The sequence below is a fragment of the Photinus pyralis genome, unplaced genomic scaffold, assembly GCF_008802855.1.
Source record: "Photinus pyralis isolate 1611_PpyrPB1 unplaced genomic scaffold, Ppyr1.3 Ppyr1.4_LG6, whole genome shotgun sequence".
Taxonomy (NCBI): Eukaryota; Metazoa; Arthropoda; class Insecta; order Coleoptera; family Lampyridae; genus Photinus; species Photinus pyralis.
The window spans coordinates 43,288,971-43,309,100 of record NW_022170663.1 but is presented as its reverse complement, the minus strand read 5'-3'; the positions used below and the strand labels follow the sequence as shown (position 1 = coordinate 43,309,100).

Here is a 20,130-nt window from a genome sequence, read left to right as displayed (position 1 = left end):
AAACAGTTGATTAGGGGAGTTATAACTTTTCCAGCGCACCAAATATTTTTGTTTCTTTCATTGAATATCTTTAAAAGATCTATAAGCAACCCCAAAACTGTCCTCAAAATATAAATTTCATCTTCGTTTTAAACTTACACAATTTTCTAGAAATTTCACACTCACATGCATGTCAATCTTCGCATGCAGGGGTTGTAACTTTTGTAGTGGTCCAAATCTTTTTGTATCTTTGATAGATTATCTTTTAACGATCTATAACCAACCCCGAAACTGCCCTCTAAAAATAAATTTCATTCTCGTTTTAAATTTACGTAATTTTCTACAAATTTCACACATATACATGCGTTGATTAGGAGGGTTGTAACTTTTGCAGAGCACCGAATATTTTTGTTTTTTCAATCGATTACGTTTAAACGATCTATAAGCAACCCCAAAACTGCCCTCTAAAATTAAATTTCATTCTCGTTTTAAACTTACGTATTTTTACTTACTTACTTTACTTAAATGCATGTCAATCGTTCATTAGGGGGTGGTAACTTTTGCAGCGCACCGAATATTTTTGTTTTTTTGATCGATAATGTTTAAATGATCTATAAGCAACCCCGAAACTGTCCTCTAAAATTAAATGTCAATCTCGATTTAAACTTAAGTAATTTTTTACAAATTTTACACTTACATGCATAGCAATCGTTGATTAGGGGGGTTGTAACTTTTGCAGCGCACCGAATATCTTTGTTTCTTTGATCGATTATGTTTAAACGATCTATTAGCAACCCCGAAACAGCCCTCTAAAATTAAATTTCATTCTCGTTTTAAACTTACACAATTTTCTAGAAATTTCACACTCACATGCATATCGATCCTCGCATACAGGGGTTGTAACTTTTGTAGTGGTCCAAATCTTTTTGTATCTTTGATAGATTGTCTTTTAACGATCTATAACCAACCCCGAAACTGCGCTCTAAAAATAAATTTCATTCTCGTTTTAAATTTACGTAATTATCTATAAATTTCACACTTACATGCGTTAATTAGGGGGGTTGTAACTTTTGCAGCGCACCGAATATTTTTGTTTTTTCAATAGATTACGTTTAAACGATCTATAAGCAACCCCAAAACTGCTTTGTAAAATTAAATTTGATTCTCGTTTTAAACTTACGTTATTTTACTTACTTACTTTACTTAAATGCATATCAATCGTTGATTAGGGGGTGGTAACTTTTGCAGCGCACCGAATATTTTTGTTTCTTTGATCGATAATGTTTAAATGATCTATAACCAACCCCGAAACTGCCCTCTAAAATTAAATTTCATTCTCGTTTTAAACTTACGTATTTTTAGCGCATTTTTGCAAAAATTTTTTTTTGTAAAAAGGAGCTTTTAATCTCACTTTGGCTGGCTGGCTGGCTGGCAGTAAATGCGCGCCCGTAGAAAAACGCTTGTAAAAAGACAAGGAGTGTACATGTAACTATCGGGGCCGTGTAATTAAGAACGTTAGGGATGGGGCTACAAGATTTGGAGTCGACGACATCTGGACGCCATCCCCGAGCGTATTATACTAACCTGGAAATTTTTCAGTTTTTACCTATCTTCTTCTACAGTTTTTCTCCGATTGTTTTCAAATTGGTGTCGTCGGGAATATCTTGTCAACGCGCACAACTCCTGCGTGGCGGAATTTTGTTTTTTTTCCTAGGGGCGAAATAAACCACCTTTTGCGCGGCGCGCTTCGAGGGGTAGTCGACTTTGGGCGCCCAAAAGTTTCTTACAGCGCGAATCGCGGTCTCTCTTTCTCGTGTCACTAATAGAAGGTCGAGCTATGTGAAGTACCCAAAAGTTGAATACGATTTTATGCCGGGATTTTAGCGAAATCTACCAAAATGTGAATTACGAATGAACGGGACGTCAGAACTGTGTATCGACAAAGGGAATGTGGTAACCCCCGACGAGATCTTACTGATGGTGGAGTCGAAACTTCAAATCCGAATTGTTGCGGGTGATCAGAAGTGGGTGTCGACAAAGGGAATATGGTAACCCCCAAAGGATTTTACTGATGGTGGAGTCAAAACTTCAAACGCGAATTGCGAGTGCACGGTAAGTGAGAAAATGGTACCGACAAAGTGAACGTGGTAGCTTTCGGCAAGATCTTATTGATGGTGGAGTCAATATTGGCTAATAAAACACTGATCTGCCACACAAAAATGCGCTGAAGTCCCTTCGATCTCACACGAGGACTTTGATCATTTTTACTTACTTTACTTAAACGCATCTGATTAGGGGATGGTAACTTTTGCAGCGCACAGAATATTTTTGTTTCTTTGATCGATTATGTTTAAATGATCTATAAACAACCCCGAAACAGCCCTCTAAAATTAAATTTCAATCTCGTTTTAAACTTACACAATTTTCTAGAAATTTCACTTACATGCATATCACTCCTCGCATGCAGGGGTTGTAACTTTTGTAGTGGTCCAAATCTTTTTGTATCTTTGATAGATTATCTTTTAACGACCTATAACCAACCCCGAAACTGCCCTCTAAAAATAAATTTCATTTTCGTTTCAAACTTTGTAATTTTCTAGAAATTACACACTTACATGCATAGCAATCGTTGATTCGGGGGGTTGTAACTTTTGCAGCGCACCGAATATTTTTGTTTCTTTGATCGATAATGTTTAAATGATCTATGAGCAACCCCGAAACTGCCCCCTAAAAGTAAATTTCATTCTCGTTTTACACTTACGTAGTTTTCTAGAAATTTCCCACTCACATGCATATCAATCCTCGCCTGCAGTGGTTGTAACATTTGTAGTGCACAGAATATTTTTGTTTCTTTGATCGATTATATTTAAACGATCTATAAGCAACCCCGAAACTGCCCTCTAAAATTAAATTTCATTCTGGTTTTAAACTTAACGTAATTTTTTAGAAATTTCACACTTACATAATATGCATAATTGCATATCAATCGTTGATAAGGGGGGTGGTAACTTTTACAGCGCACCGAACAGTTTTGTTTCTTTGATCGATTATGTTTAAATAATCTATAAGCAACCCCGAAACTGCCCTCTAAAAATAAATTTCACTGCAGAAGGGCGGTGACTTGGTGAAATTATTGATATTTGGTCGACGCAAAAATCATTTAAGTCAACATGTATTACCTATACGTATTTATATAGATACTTTTTGATTTCAGCGCTTTAGGGCTGGTCCAATTAGAAAAGCCATGCGGAAGATTGAATATGATCTCATATATGAAGAAAAAGCAGTATTTAGGTTTGGAAAGTATATATATTTAAGATCTGTAAGGTGTTTCAATATAAACCTCATTAAAATCTGCGGGAGTATTCATTAAAATTTTATCAATTAAGTGGTGACTAGGTATTGTGACACCGTTTCTCGAAAATAAAACAATTCACAGTCATTTTCAGCACAGTAGGTAACGTAATTCAGTAATTGAAATACGAAATATAATATATGGCAAGTAATATAAATGCAATCATAAATATAAATACTACTGACGTTTATGACAATGAAAATTGCGTGTGCACACACGTTTAAAGACGGAGTTTTTATGGTCTTCATATGGACAATGGACAAGTGCAAATTTAGGATGTAGGTAGGTACCTACTGATTCGATGTCACTGGTCCGCCAGTCCTTCAGTCTTCTTGCGCTAGGTGATTAATATTTATTTTTTACCCACCAAAGAATTCGTCACGCCTTTATTTCTAACAATAAATCGACAAAGGATTTAGTGCACTTTCCTATTGCCAATTATTCTTTTACGATAGACAGTACGCATCATGCATTTTTAGGTTTTCTACAAAGAAGACTGAAGATGAAGAGAATGATACGACGCGTTGCAGCCATCGACACCGAAATCCTCGCACAAGTCTCCGATATTATCAATTCTCCCCCGGCCGAAAACAAGTACAAGTACAGTACCGTCCCAAGTTCGTAACCTAGGAGGTCCACGTATCGGGGACGCCATTCTCACCACATTGTGGCTGTTACGATTGGCACAACAGCACCAGGCGATTTTAAAAGTCATTTCTGATAACCTGGATCAATTCGTAATCATGGCCGAGATGCTGCACGAGGTACTTATACAAAATCGGCAGACAGAGATCACAACCCCTTTCGGACTATTCGAGTTTTCGAGTTCACGGCTTGGCCAGAAGTTATTCTCATAAATGACACCACTCCGTCGAGTCCCTCGCAAGACATTTCTTAAGCGGATGGATTGCAAGATTCGGAATTCCGTCACAGATTACAACCGACCGTGACCGACAATTTGAGTATGTTCTCGTCGAAATCAACCTTGGAATCAAACCACCGCAATAATCATCCCCAGGTGAAACACCTCCATCGGACGCTAAAAGCTGCGATCAAGTGCTACGGAACGGAGCAATGGGTAGAGGTGCTATATGTATCACCCTTCTTGGTATTCGCTCAACTCCCGCAGATGATGACTATATAGTTTAGTAGCTGCATCTCTTGTCTACGACGCAATACTCCGCATTCCCAGCAGCGTGCATCATTTGGATACATTTCCGCGACCATCCCAAGTAAGAAAACGTGGAAAGCCAAGAATTTTCGTTCATCCTAAGCTGCATACCTACTCACATGTAGCCTCAAGTTAATGATTTTGGACTTTCTGTCCGTCCGTCCGTCTGTGGACACGATAACTCACTAAGCGTTTGGAATTTTCCAATCCTGTTTTTAGCAATAGATAGACAATGGTCAAGGGAGTAATTGACATTCGTCAACCGGAAGTGGCCGTCGCTCGTTGTCGATATTGGTACAGTTTATTCATTTATGCCTATGGTGAACCGATTCAACCAATCGCGCCGCGCTTCATATAGTTTTCTGGTCGACGTTTTCTTTATCTTAGCTTTATTAAGTAGGCTGTAGGTACTAGGTGATTTAACTAATAGATAGGTAGGTAATAGTGGATCTCTGCTCAATCAAACCTGGAAAACAACAGCATACTTTTTTGAGGCAGTTAGCCCACATTGAAGGCTTTTCTGACATTTGTGTATATTTTACTTTGCGAACTTCCATCCATGTTTAAATACTTACTTATCGCAAATGAATTGGAGTTCAATTACAATTACTAGTTGCTCATTCAGAGCTGGGCAGTATTCGATTTTGTAAATACTTTTTAGTATTCAAATCCTTTAAAGTATTCAAATACTTTGCAATTAAATACTTTTATGGAAGCAGTATTCGTTTTTGTAACTCAAATACTTTCACAAATATTTAGTATTCGAATACTTCGCAAAGTATTTGGATACTGAGCAAGGTATTTGAATACTTTGAGAAGTATTCGAATACTTCGCATAGTATTTGAATACTTAACTTTTGCAGCGCACCGAATATTTTTGTTTCTTTGATCGATAATGTTTAAATGATCTATAACCAACCCCGAAACTGCCCTCTAAAATTAAATTTCATTCTCGTTTTAAACTTACGTATTTTTAGCGCATTTTTGCAAAAAATTTTTTTTGTAAAAAGTAGCTTTTAATCTCACTTTGGCTGGCTGGCTGGCTGGCTGGCTGGCTGGCTGGCTGGCTGGCTGGCTGGCTGGCTGGCTGGCTGGCTGGCTGGCTGGCAGCAAATGTGGGCGCGTAGAAGAACTCTTGTAGAAAGGCAACGGGTGTACGTGTATCTACAGGGCCGTGAAATTTGTCAACCTTAGGGACATGGCTACATGATGTGGGGTTGGCGACATCTGGGCGTCATCCTCGAGCGTAGTATACTAACGTGAAGGTTTTTCAGTTTTTTCCTATCTTCTACTACAGTTTTGGTCCGATTCTTTTGAAATTGGTGTCGTCGGAAAGATGTTGTAAACGCGCACAACTCCTGCGTGGCGGAATTTTGTTTTTTGTCATAGGGGCGAAATTAACGACCTTTTGCGAGGCGGCGCGCGCGTCTTCGAGAAGTAGTCAGGCGCCTTTTACCTTCCGTTGCGAACTCACGCGGTTTAACGTTTCGTGAATCTCGAATCGCTGTCTCTCTTTCTCGTGTCGCCAATAGAAGTGAATTGCGAGTGAACGGGACGTCGGAAGTGGGTACCGTAAAAGAGAATGTGGTAGCCCGCGACACGATCTCACTGATGGTGGAGTCAAATCTTCAAACGCGAATTGCGGGTGAACGGGACGTCGGAAGGGGGTACCGTCAACGGGAATGTGGTAGCCCCCGACACGATCTTCCTGATGGTGGAGTCAAATCTTCAAACGCGAATTGCGGGTGAACGGGACGTCGGAAGGGGGTACCGTCAAAGGAATGTGGTAGCCCCCGACACGATTTTCCTGATGGTGGAGTCAAATCTTCAAACGCGAATTGCTGGTGAACGGGACGTCGGAAGGAGGTACCGTCAAAGGGAATGTGGTAGCCCCCGACACGATCTTCCTGATGGTGGAGTCAAATCTTCAAACGCGAATTGCGGGTGAACGGGACGTCGGAAGTGGGTACCGTAAAAGGGAATGTGGTAGCCCGCGACACGATCTCACTGATGGTGGAGTCAAATCTTCAATCGCGAATTGCGGGTGAACGGGACGTCGGAAGGGGGTACCGTCAAAGGAAATGTGGTAGCCCCCGACACGATCTTCCTGATGGTGGAGTCAAATCTTCAAACGCGAATTGCGGGTGAACCGGACGTCGGAAGGGGGTACCGTCAAAGGAATGTGGTAGCCCCCGACACGATCTTCCTGATGGTGGAGTCAAATCTTCAAACGCGAATTGCGGGTGAACGGGACGTCGGAAGTGGGTACCGTAAAAGGGAATGTGGTAGCCCCGACACGATCTCACTGATGGTGGAGTCAAATCTTCAATCGCGAATTGCGGGTGAACGGGACGTCGGAAGGGGTACCGTCAAAGGGAATGTGGTAGCCCCCGACACGATCTTCCTGATGGTGGAGTCAAATCTTCAAACGCGAATTGCGGGTGAACGGGACGTCGGAAGTGGGTACCGTCAAAGGGAATGTGGTAGCCCCCGACACGATCTTCCTGATGGTGGAGTCAAATCTTTAAAAGCGAATTGCGGGTGCACGAGGAAAGTGGGAAGCGGTTAGTGAATGTAGTAGCCTTCGACAAGATCTGTTATTGATGGTTGAATCGAAAGTGGCTAATAGAATACTGATCTGCCACACAAAAATGCGCTGAAGTCCCTTCGATCTCAAACGAGGACTTTGATAATTTTTTTAGACCACTTTCTCCAATCAATTTCGGACACATTTCGATCAGCCTGTATGTTCTAGCGGAGAGTAATTAATAGAATTTGTGTTTCGAAATTGCACCGTTAATGAGAAACGTTTGTCGACGAATAATTATCGGATTTCCTCTGCGCCATTGTTAGTTGCAGCGGCCGCTTTTTTTTTTCATTAGATCGGGTAAATTACCAATGAATCTACGTAGTTGAATGCCAGGGTTATGTCTCTCTGTCCCTTCGCCGTTTTTAAATAGGTCGGCACCTTCGCTTCGTTAGTTTATTTACGTCAGAACGCGGACGCCCATCTAAAGTGTATTAAATCGAGGGTTGCTCGTCGATAGTGGTCATTAGCTCTCTTATGTAAATATAATTTTAATTGCGTTCGAGTGGTTGCGATAAAAATAGGAGTGCGGACAGTGAACTTGGAATCGCTGCTGCCTCGCTGATTCAGCGTGCAACAATTAAAGTTTTTCGACCATAAACTGTCACTCTTCGGGCACGTAGAAAAAAGTACAGGTAAAAGAGGTACCGTAAATCTCTTCTTCACTCACTACCTATTTCGATGCGTTATCTCAGTTTGTGGCACCGACTTCTTTCGTCAACGTGAAAGCCCGTCGTAGGGAGAAAGCGTCGCCGATATTCGTCACCTTTCAGGTATTTTTCATTGTTGCCATTTCAAGTGAACAATGGTGAGAGAAACGGGATACGGATAAATTATGATTAATCGCGTTATTAATATGCGTTACTAGCGCTTGACCCTTTTTCCCTTGCTCGCGTTTGTGCTATCGTCCGTTCTTTGCGTGTTTTTAACGGCGGCACTAATCGTTCCCGATAAATTATTGGCTTGAAAATCGGTTACGTGTATTTTTGAAGCTTGACTACGAGTGTGCTCGCGTGTGCGTTACGTAACGCACGCCCATACCATTGTTTATAATAAACATTTAATTGCCTTGCTAATTGAGAGCGTATGATAGAAACGTGCGATGGTTTTACTACTTGAAATTTGTATAACCAAACTCGTTGCGGTCAAAATTGTGAAACTGAAAACCAAAAACAAAAATGCGGCGATAGGTACCGGCCGATATTTTCGTTTGAAAACTAAGATTTATTGATCAGCGAAACAATAGGTATCTTAAACCAGTGTACGAAAACAATTCAATTAGTTTTCTCGTAAAATCGGTACTGGTTACTCCGCCGAATACGTAACATTATTTGTGTGATAGTTAATTACTCACTGGATGCGTCGTGGCGCCGAATTTGTCTCTTGGTTTAGATGCAAACAAGGTATTTACATCGAGTAAAATGAAGTGCAGATGACGAATAATAGTGAACCAAGTTTATAGCCACGAGGCACTCCCAAAGTATAAAAAAATGAGAAGTAATTAGTGGGTGTGTAAGCGAACCATTCTCATAGTAGGTACATACAACAGTTTTAAAGATGGTTTTGATAACATTACACAAGGTGAATCAATCAAATTTAATTGAAAACACAAATATACACAACTATTAACTATAGCAATACTGCTATAATATCTAATGAAGGCAAGCCACGGTTGATGCGGGTTTCTCGAGCGCCACCAGGGTGGGCGGATGCTTAACGAATCGGGAACAATGGGGAATCAGGACAAAATGGCGGTCGCTTACTGGCAAATACCCAAAACAGAATTACGGTGCGCGACACAACGGCGGTTTCCCTAAGCTAACGGATTAAGGCATTAAATAGAGTTACGGGAAAGAAGACAACAAAGGAAAGCAAAACTCCTTACAATTAACTAAAACAAACAGTCAATTACTTCACGTTAAACCGGATAAAAAATTAAAACTCGCTGCAACAATCTCACAAACTTGCCAAAAAGGAAAAAGATCCTTTCTAAATTACGCTCATACCTTAAAATTTTTTTTCAAAACCCACTCGTTGGTGTTGCCGCGTAACACAGCTGTAAATGTTGAGTAACGTGCAAATATAGACCATAGCAGCTATAAATTAGCGAAAACCCGAAGTCTCTAGGTGGCCCAGGGGTCTCGGTCTCGCTGGAACATACAGACAGACGACGGAAATCGAGCGCATAAGCCCTCACTTCGTTGTGTTATGTTAAAAAATTGCCCAAAATACGGAGATGGTCGTCGAAAATTCCGGGCGGCCGGCGTATTCGGTTGATATTGTCTAAAAACTAAAACTTCTTTAATTAATTGTGCTGCCCGCCGACGCGACGTCCTAAAAATCTGAGACATGTTTCAAAATCTACAATAATTAGGAGCGCTTTTAATCAGACGCAATCAGATGCTGTTTGCTGCAACTCATTTAATTAGCAACGGTTAATTAATAAATGGCCTGTTTAAAATCTCTAAATTCGGTAGCCCAGTAATGCCCTTTGTTACCCAGAATTTCGGATCAATCGCAAAAGGTCTGCGATAATAAAATAAACTGCACGACTTTGCAGCTCTAATGCCCGTTTGCGTTTAGATTGGGAAACTAAAATGTGCGCATATGCGAATTACGCAATATCATTTTTTTTACTTCTGAAAAATTAAAAAAAATTACTAGTTCTAATAAAAACAAAACTAATTTGTAGTTGCAGTAATAACAAAATATCCGTGCAATCCCACACAATCCTGTATAATAACAATAAGAGAAGGTTTGTGCTATCAAAAAAGTAATATAGGCGCACCATATGCTCTTTTTGCGTCAAATTTACAATGGTAAAATCAAAATTTGAAAATATTCGCTCCCTTAAAAGATACGGGAAAAAATCAACAAATTTCAGAATGACCCTATACTATCTTAGTTAACCCGTTTTCGCCAAATAATTCTACGGGCCTATCGAAACCCTGTGTATTTTAATCTAAAATTAAAATATTAAATTCTCTTTTCAAAAATATAACAAAAAAATCTATATCGATTCAAAAAAATTAAAAAATTCAACAATTTTTTTTAAAATTTGAAATCATTTAAATTGATTGTTTAAAAAATCTTTTTTATCTTTTTGAATGTGTTTCACTCACTTGAAACTTTTTTGAATATCATCCCTGGTGTCTGCCTATCTTTTTATATGTAAATATACAGGGCGTTCCATTTAAAAAACAGATTTCAACAAATATCTACTCCCTGCATCACCATTCCATCTGATACAATATTAAGCACAATTGACGCAAGTCTGTCGATGGTATATACCGAAATCGATCGCATATAGAAACAAGTATTAATTGTGCACAACTCTTGTGCAGATAAAGCGCATTTTTTTAAACCCAAATAGCTTTTGTTTTGACATCACCAATGGATATATTTCTTGCAGACATCTCAATCGCCCTTTGTGAGTACTCTCTTCCGACAATCCGTTCTTGAAGTATAAGGGAATATACCCGATCACGATAAGAGGTCGAGGAAGAGGGCTGTGGTTGGTAGAAATTAATTGCTTTCGTTGAGACCTTACATTAGAGTACCATGAAGGATAAAACTAGTTCCAATCCCCCTCCCCCCCGTACCTTAAAAAGAGGACAGAATGAAGAATCGAAAACGTTTCCTTTCGTTGAGACCTTTAATCACTGATCTCGGAAAAGAGACTCGCAACAGCATCTCAGAAAATAATTCGTGGGGGGGGGGGGCATTTAGACAGCGAAATTTGATGGCCGTCTGGCACACCTTCAAGGCTACCTACTGCAAAAAATTCCAGGACTTTCTAGGACCATTCACCTAGAAGTAGTTCAAAACGGTAGAAGTGGGTCCGGACGGACGGACGGACGAACAAAACGCAAACAATAATACATTTTTTAAATTCTTAAAAAATGCGCTAAAAACAAATAAATTTTATATATTAGCAAACAGCGTAAGGTAACTCGATTTTTATTAAAACTTGTAATAAACATTTTTCTGTATATATTTTGTGCATACAGGGTGGACCAATAGTGCCTGGGTGGAAGATTGTGGGTTTATTAACGCAGATAATTATTTAACATTAATTGTCGGGGCATGTTGAATGATCCTTAAGGCTACAATCTAAAAATACGACATTGCAATTGTTATACAGGCTGATTTATATCAAAATTGCATTTTTTAAGTACAAACCCCTTGTACTGTGACTTGACCTGTGACAAAAAATATGTAAAATATACCGTTAGAAGGATAATCCCATATTTGATGCAATAAAAAAACTCTGTAGTTCCATTAAAAAGAAATCAAGTTACCTTGGACTGAAATTTTGAAAATTGACGGAGTGATTTCGTGTAGCACAACAAAGTTTTCGTTGGTACATTTCATGATTAGTATCACTGCAGTCACGGCCTGCTAACTTTTAGGATAACTGCGATATTCAATTTTTATTGGACATCTACTTTTTGAACAAAATTGCTAAACGACTCATTTTAGACATCGTGTAATACATAAAGTCGCGCTAAAATTGACCAAGGAATCCAAATATGCAATAATATACAGGGGGTTCTATTTAAATAATGCAACTTTGATATGAATCATCCTGTATAAAAATTGCAATTTCGTTGAAAATATTTTGAAGCCCACCTGTAAGGGCCATTCTGAAATTGACAATTTTTTCTCGTACCTATCTCTTAAGTGAGCGGATATTTTCCAATTTTGATTTTACCATTTTAAGTTTGACCCAAAAAGAGCACGTGGAGCCTATACCGCGAGCTATACTGTGTGTCTCAGGCTGAACGCACCATAGGGAAACGGCGAAACGCGAATGATCCACCAGGCCTTTGTTACGTATTCGAACTTCGTTATTGCGCTTGTCTGATGCGAGAAAGGGATTGGAGTAGTACGTTGAAAGTTACTTTCAAACGCCTCGTGGATCATTCACGAAAAAATACATTGCCTATGGTGCTTGGTGGTGGGACACACTATAACTTTTTTGATAGCACTAATAATTACGGAAATACCCTAGAAAATTATCCACAATCGGACATCCGCATATGGTATTCCTCAAAAAAATGAATTTTATTGGGAAGTGTTGAGGATAATGGTTTTCAGAATGTGGTGTCTCGATGCGAAGAAGTTGATTGAGATACAGGGTGAACTTATTTTTTTAACGGAATTCTTCAGTATTTAGCCATGTTATTGTTTACAATCTAGGGATGTACCTATCACGCAAATCAGTGTTGTCGCTTCTTTCAGTTACACTTATACAATTAATTTCTTCTAGTCTAATAAAGACGTTATTTCGGTCTCAACATCGAAAATAATGACGGGACACCCTGTCTATGAGAATATTTCTATTTATTAAGTGTCAATCTGGTGGATTATTTACGAAATAAGCGTATCGTATATCGTATTTGAATTTATGTCTCAGTTTTTATTTTTCCTTTTACAATTGTTTGTAATTGCGTATTTAATTGTAAAACGTGAAATTGTGTTTTAAAATGTAGGGGACCTCTGGTCGTTTGCGATAAGAAATTGTTATCGGACGAAATTTAATTCTCGCACGTGTTTTTATCGCCGTTAGAAGAGATAACGGAAATGCAGATGTTACGGTGTGCGCGTTACTTCGGCGTACGTGGGGAGGTGTTCCTTCAAAGCTGGGGTTATCAAGTTTGATTGTGATTGGCGGTTGATTTGATCGTGAGGAAGGAGCTTATCTTATGGTGGAAGTGGTGTTTCTTTAAATACTGGAATCCACGTTAGTTTTTTCGCGACGGTAAATAGAGCGTGTAAATTTGTTTACGCTAATTCTCGGGCGTTCAGTCCTACTTGCTAATTGAAGACGCCGGGGCCGGCCCAACCCTGCTTTTAGTAGAAGGCCAGTTATTTTAGCGCACCCCCATCCCCATTTATTTTTTCCGATTTAATCGTTATGATTGGTTGTTGATTACCTATTTGTAAATTATGATTGTGACACTGACAGAATTTAGGGAGTAGAATAAATGGATATAAAACCAAAGTTCAGAATTAAAAAATTCACTCACGCAGAAATCAACATTTCACTTTCTGGGGGGCCATTGCGAAATTTTCACATTCTACGTCACTCGGTATCAAAGTCTCCTACTATCAATCCGTTACATAATAAATAAATCTAGGTAAATAAGATCCTTTTTAGTATTATTAATCCATTAACAGTGTTGTCATAAACACGGTTTACGCAAGAGATGATCGTTGGGGTTTTAGTTTTGAACTTTCAGTTTCGGAGGTCGACGCTGTGGAAATTGCTAAATTTCGATCGAATTTGCGCGCGATTTCCCCCCAATTTGACAGGCGGAAACATTCAGGTAATGTTTTCAATTTGCCTCGTTACCGAAATGGTTGCGAATCTATTTATTAGTGGGTACTGAATTAGGTCAATTTCCCTATGTGTGTGTTCTTATCAATTCGAATAAATATTTTCATTTGAACCTTGAACGTGCACACAACAAATCTCCCAAGATAAAAGTACTCAGTTTGCGTTTAGAAACACGCACCGGCTGTTGTTGTTTAGAGAACAACAAATTGGAAAGATATCGATCAAAGTCGTCGCCTTCATCCAACACCTGAAGGTAAATCTTAATTAATATCAATTTAAAAATAGAAAGTCGAACATCCTCCCACGTTATGTTCGTACGCCGTACGGGATATTTATAATGCTTACTTCTGTTACCGCATGTAAATGTTTGTGAATTTACATTACAGGTAGTCAAGTTATGTAAACATTTTATTGCAGAATATTCAAATAAAATGAAGTTTCCATACGACCTAGAACTAAATTAGTATAAACTTGAATTGAATGGGTAATAGCAGTCTTTCGTTTTCTTGCAGGGGTCCTGGACATGACTGCCACGGAGAATACCATCCGTTTCAGTGTCCACACCCTGGACAAAGCAACCAAAGCAAAAGTGACATTAGAAAATTATTACACTAATCTAATCGCCCAGCATGTCGAAAGGAAGCAAAGGTAAGATTCAACATTTCGTTTTATTTTTTCACTATTTTGACGTCGTCTTCTAGTAGCCTGTAAAGTTCTAAACTTGAGCAATTCCTTTATAGTTTGTACATACCTATTACGAAAGTTATGGTTTATGATAATGTTTAAATGCGTATAAATTAGATTCCCAGCCTAAATAAATATAATCGGAAAATATTGGAAGTGCAAAATTATACCAAGGATTGCCATGATTCCATAAACCTCCCTCAAAAATTTTAAACTGGCACTGACGTCACAGAATGACTGTTGTGACACTAGCAGTGAACCCATTGTTGCCATTTTGTGACGTTACGACCACAATGGTCTCCTTCCCTATAACGTTCTACGCATGATTTTCTCTCGATTTGTGTGCCTCAGTGCAAAAACGGTGGTGAATATCTTTGTACACCCCATAATTTGTTACCATTGAAAAGTTCAAAGGCTTCCAAATGATCTTTTGTATTGGAGGATTTAATGGAACATTGAGCTGAATTCATGTGTTATTTTTCTTCCCCGTGTGTTCCATCGAAATGGTTTTGGGTATTTCTCTTGAAAATGGACACTGGATGTTAGATAATCATTATATTTTATATCTCGGAATAAAAAAAAACTATTCCTTCCATCAAGGCTTTTCCTTAGAATTCCATCAAAGGGTGCAATATGACAAGCTTGAATGTGGCTTTTTCGAGGTGTAACAAATATTACACGAGGGAAGTTTTTTGGTATATAGCTAGCTATGAAAAGAAAGGCAAGATTAAACAACATTTTATTTTTCAACGTAAGACACTTATTTCAATGTTATTGTAATAGTCTTCGTGAAATAATGTAGCGGTAGCTCTAAATTTGGATTTATTTGTTAATTTTTTAAAATGTATTGTCTGCACAAGACATATTTCGAGTTCGAAACGAATATCTCCATGACGAAGTGTCGGAAGGGGGTACTCATAAAAGGCAACTTGAACGTCTGGACGAGACACTACTAGAGATGTCAAAATGTTTAGTGCAAAATCTGCAGAACGGGGTGTCGGAGGAGGGTATTCTCAAAAGAAGTTGAAAGTTGTTGTTAAAACTCTTCAAAATCTCAAAATCACTTCGAATATCTATTCAAAACCTCTTCAAAATTTCTTCTAATTTTTTTAAAAATTGCTCTTCAAAATTTCCTCAAAATCGCCTCAAAATCTCTATAAAATATGTTCAATATCTCTTTAAATTCTTTTCAAATCATCTTCAAAATCTTCAAACTCTTCGACATTTCTTCAAAATCACTTCATAATCTTCGAAAACTTTTTAAAATCTCTTCAAATTCTCAAAATCTCCTCAACACCTTTTCAAAATCTGAAAATCTTCTAAAATTCACCTCAAGATCTTTTGTAAATCTACTAAAAATCACTTCTAAATCTCAAAATCTTTTAAAAACCACCTCAAAATCTCTTCCAAATCTCAACATCTTCAAACTCTCTTCAAAACCACATCCAAATCGCTTCAAAAACACATCAAAATCCCTTCAAAATATTTTAAAAATCGCCTCAAGATTTCTTTAAAATCACCTCAAAATCTTCCAAAAACCCCCCAAAATCTTCAAAAAATCTCCTTAAAACCATCTCAAAATAACATCAAAATCCCTTCAACATCATCTTAAAACCACCTCAAAATCCCTTCAAAATCTCTTAAAAATCTCCTCAACACCTCTTCAAAATCTCTTCAAAATATGAAAATCTCTTCAAAATCTTCTAAAAATCACCTCAAAATCTCTTCAAAGTTACCTCAAAATTCCTTCAACATTTTTTCAGAATCTGTTCAAATTTTTTTCAAAATCTGTTCAAATTTTTTTCAAAATTTCTTCAAAACCTCAAATATCATCAAGATTCGAGGGCTAGGGCACTTTAGGCATTACATATCATAAATAAATTACAGTGTGTCGAAATTTAGAGGGCCGATTTTGACTAGTGAAATTTCAAGAGTAAATCTGTAAACATTTGGTGGAATTGGAGATTGTCCTTTGTGCGGTAGTGTGAGAAATGCCGAATTGGCATATTTGGGAAGTACGTGGGATTTGATTCATTACTTTAGCTTTTATGTAATTAATTGGTAGTGCAAATGTGAGGTAACGAATAAATTATTAAAGATGGTCGTTTGCGTTAATAAGTCGCCATTTTGTGTGGTGATCCGTTAAGATTTTTGGATTCATTTCATTCGCGTTGGAGTTACGGAAGTATTTCGCCCGATAATCTAAAGAAAAATTTATTGGGGTGGAACTGTTCAACTAGTTAGTACGTCTACTTCTTTGTCCAAGACATTAGCATTATTACGAGCACTAAACGCGAGATTAGTTCGGGTTTTGGGTTACCAGAGCAACCATAACGTGATAAGAAGAAAAAAGTAAACTCGTTTGCAGAGGGGTCGGTCACACAAAATCACCTAGTCGTGATTACGGGTGTTTGGTTTTTATGGGAATGTAAAATTTAAGAACGCGAGTTCCTTTAGTTTAAAGTGTATTAATTCTATCGTGTCGGTTTCATTCACGCAGAAAAGTACGAATTATCACGAAATAAAGAGAAAGTAATAAACAGTTAACGTGATCGTCGTGTAGTCGCGTTTCCGTCGCATGATAAAAGAGATCCGTAGGCATGATCCAGGACAAACTAATTAAGCGCGACAAGATATTTTCAGAAATAGCTATTCTTAAGAATTCAGTGTAGTTGTTTGCTCCCCGTGAACTATATCTTCGTAGTTGTAAAAAATGAAATGAAACAATTCCCGTAACACTTGTTAACACTAAACCTTTGTGGTGATAAAATTGTGGCTTGCCAGTAACTTTTAAACACCGTTAAAAAATTACTCCCAGAAAGCATTTGCATCATTTTAAAATTCACCCAGGAAGTTGTTTGGACAGCAAAGTTCCAAGTTGCAGCTCTGTTGTGTATTTTTTCCGGAGTCATTACCTCTATAAACAAGGTTGTCTCCAGCCTAATTTTTCTATCAACATCGCCCCGTGTAAAATGGACGTCTTATACATATAAGGTACCGTTATTCCATTTAACTTATGTAAAATTAAAGGTCTGAATTTTTAAGAAAAACATCGTAAATTATAATTGATTGAAATAAGCAAAAATTTTGATTTGTACGTTCTTAAAGAAATCGACCTGCAGCATTAGAAGCTTTTTTTGTATTGCATGTATTTTTCCATTTAAAAACTTTATTCGAAGTGGATTTCATAGATAGTCAGCTTCTTATTTTAAGTTTGTTTCGATGTTATATTTTAGGTTAACTCTTGTATACAAAATTGTGGCGTATATTTGTATTTAGATTTGATATTAAGTTCAGGTTAGTTCAGAAAACCGTGGCCACGAAAATTAATCGAGTTAATTGGAAATTTGCAAAGAAAATTATAAATAGTCAAATCTGTAGAGGGAAATGTAATTTGGAATTCTTTCACTATTTGATTTTTTTGTCCATAGATCCAAAACTGTAAGATAATTTTGTATGTGATTTTGCGAGCAAGCAAATCAGAAAATCAAAGTTTGAAGTCAATTTTCAGGAAAGTAGAAAAGGACACATCTTCTGTATGTAAGTCATACTAAAATTTGTGTTAGGAGCTATTGCCAAAGAATTTTCATTTTATTTCACGAAGGTTTTAGCCTCATAATGCGCAAAATTGTGGCGATAATTCTGTAAAATGCGATTCTATACCATACCCATTGTTGTCATTTGATGGAAAGCGACGCCCTCGGAAGCGCTTTTTGAGTTTTGGAAAGAGATAACAGTAACAGGGAGCCAGATTGGGAGTTGACGTGGAGTTGATGTTTTAAACCTGTAAGTTGTTGTGGATGTTCTAATTTCTTAAACTGAATTTGTGCGGTATGCACTCTGCAGTTACGGTACAGAAAACACCCCAGAAAATTGTGGGCATAATTTTCCTCCAAAAAATTGCGCCTTTGGATGGACAGAAGTCTTCATTTTAGGGGTAAAGCAGTAAAATTCTACGGCTAGTTATCATCCCTCCACTAGAGTGGAGTCTTCTTATCAAAATCACGTTCGCGCGCATTGATTTCAAAACAGGGCAAACCGAAGTGAAGTGTAGAGGACTAAATTTTCTACATAAAAAAAGTGCCGGAAAGCATCTCTTATCTTCAATCGTTTTTGAATAACAAACATTTAAATATTTTTAAATACGTGCTTTTTTTTATCCATTCGTATTCGTGTTTTGCGTTGTTCGCACGTTATTTTTAAACGCTGCGAAAAACTTTTTTGCCCAAATGATAATCCATGTAATTTTGTACAAAAACTCTGCGTCAGCTAGTGTATCTTAACCCCTTTCCGTATTATAAGATAACACACCATTTCTTTCGTCGAGACGTTTCAAAAAACCACCACACTAATAAGGGCTGGTGGGGGCGCGAGACTCTGCTTTTACTGTATTGGCAATTGCAATTCAATATTATTGTCACCTCGGGTCATTTCCGATACTGGCGGGTGGATTTCGAAATCGGGCATGTCAAACCAGCGGCCCGTCACGATGTTTGCAAATTATAAAATTTAATTGTACCGTGTGTCCTATTTTGGTTGTGACTGCAGTGTATCTCAGGTGTTTTTAAAGATAGAGACTTGCGGTTTTCGCGAACCTGTGACACTTTTTTGTGAGACCACAGACAGAATCAATCTAGCTTCGTTTGTTTCTGAGATACAGGGTGTCGGGCTGTCGGCTCGTGTAGCGCAGTTCAGTTAAATCTGGACTGCGGTGCTAAGGGTTGCTGGTTCGAATCCGCGTTCGGGCATGGATATTTGTAAATGTATAGTGGGCTGGGTTAGTTGAGCCACCTGAAACCCTGCCCACTCAAAAATAAAGGCAACATAAGTAAATTAAAAATTAAAAACGAAAAGTTTACCTTTTTGGGGCGTTATCAGATCTTACTCGAAGTTGGGATTTATTAAATACAACACCCTGTATATTTTAACATCAATTTTGTGTGTGTTCTTTTTCCTAATCACATTGATGTATCACAACCTGTAGTGTTTTAATTTGAGCGATGAAAATCAATAATAATTTACTCTTTCTAAATAGTAGGCCATGGATTCATCGAGATTTTGATTTGTTTATTGTATCCATGGTAACTAAGGCAGCCGATATCAATCAATAAAAATAGCTGACGGTAGAAACATGTCATTTCAAAATTTTGGAAAATATGATAATATAATTAAAAAAATATAGGATGATACATCAATGCAATCACGAAAAAGAATTCAAAAAATTGTACGTTAAAGTGTTGCATTTAAAAGTTACCCAGTTTGGGTCAAATCTCAGAAACGTTGGTCGACAATTTGTTTTGACTACGTCACTACTAGATTCTACGTAAAAATATCTAAAATAGGCAGTTCTCTCTTTTAACCACCCGTACGCTAGTAAAGGAGGTATTGCATCGGGGTAAAAAATGACCCCCACTTTTTTACGGAAATACACGTTTTGAAGTACCAGGAATCCGAATCAAACAAAATTTCGATATCAGTGAGTTTGTGGATCTGTCTGTACTCTCATTTCCGGGAACCAAATTTGGTACCCATATTTTTAGACATAAAAGAAAGGGCTGTATTTTTTCGTGTTATTGTATTATTAATGTGAACTTTTTTATCATGTGGCCCGCAGCTATATGTGCATGGCCCTTGATGATAAATGAGTTTGACATGCCTGCCCTACATCAAACGCTCAATACTGAGGAGACAATCGCAAAAAAATTGTCAATATTTCGAACTATTGTATTGTACTACTCGTGTATGGTCGGCTACTTACGAATGTTAATGCAAACCTCCCAAAAGTCACGCTTAAATTAAACATTGCGAAATTCTTATTCGTATATTGTTGTATTATTGTAACCGCCATTTTAAATTTTATTTTTGAGTTTATTATAGAGTAAGAAGAAGTACAGAACTATTTATTTTTTTAAGTAAGTTAGCGACGTTTTTGTCGGCATTTGCCGGTTTTTGATGGTTTCATTGTGTAATTATTTTGTTATTATTATTTTAATTATTTTACTTGATCTTTG

At 37.7% G+C, this 20,130-nt stretch overlaps 1 protein-coding gene across 2 annotated transcripts in view; it reads left to right on the top strand.

The window, feature by feature from the left end:
* LOC116174075 (serine/threonine-protein kinase tricorner) overlaps positions 1 to 20,130 on the top strand; it is a 209,324-nt gene that overhangs the window by 182,643 nt on the left and 6,551 nt on the right. The window contains exons 1-2 of one of the 2 annotated variants that reach the window (XM_031491863.1): positions 13,530 to 13,688; positions 13,948 to 14,083. In XM_031491863.1, the coding sequence (XP_031347723.1) occupies positions 13,959 to 14,083 (125 nt within the window). In that variant the 5' untranslated portion in view covers positions 13,530 to 13,688; positions 13,948 to 13,958. Of the gene's footprint in view, positions 1 to 13,529; positions 13,689 to 13,947; positions 14,084 to 20,130 lie in introns of those variants that run through there. The other variant, XM_031491862.1, reaches the window with a different exon arrangement.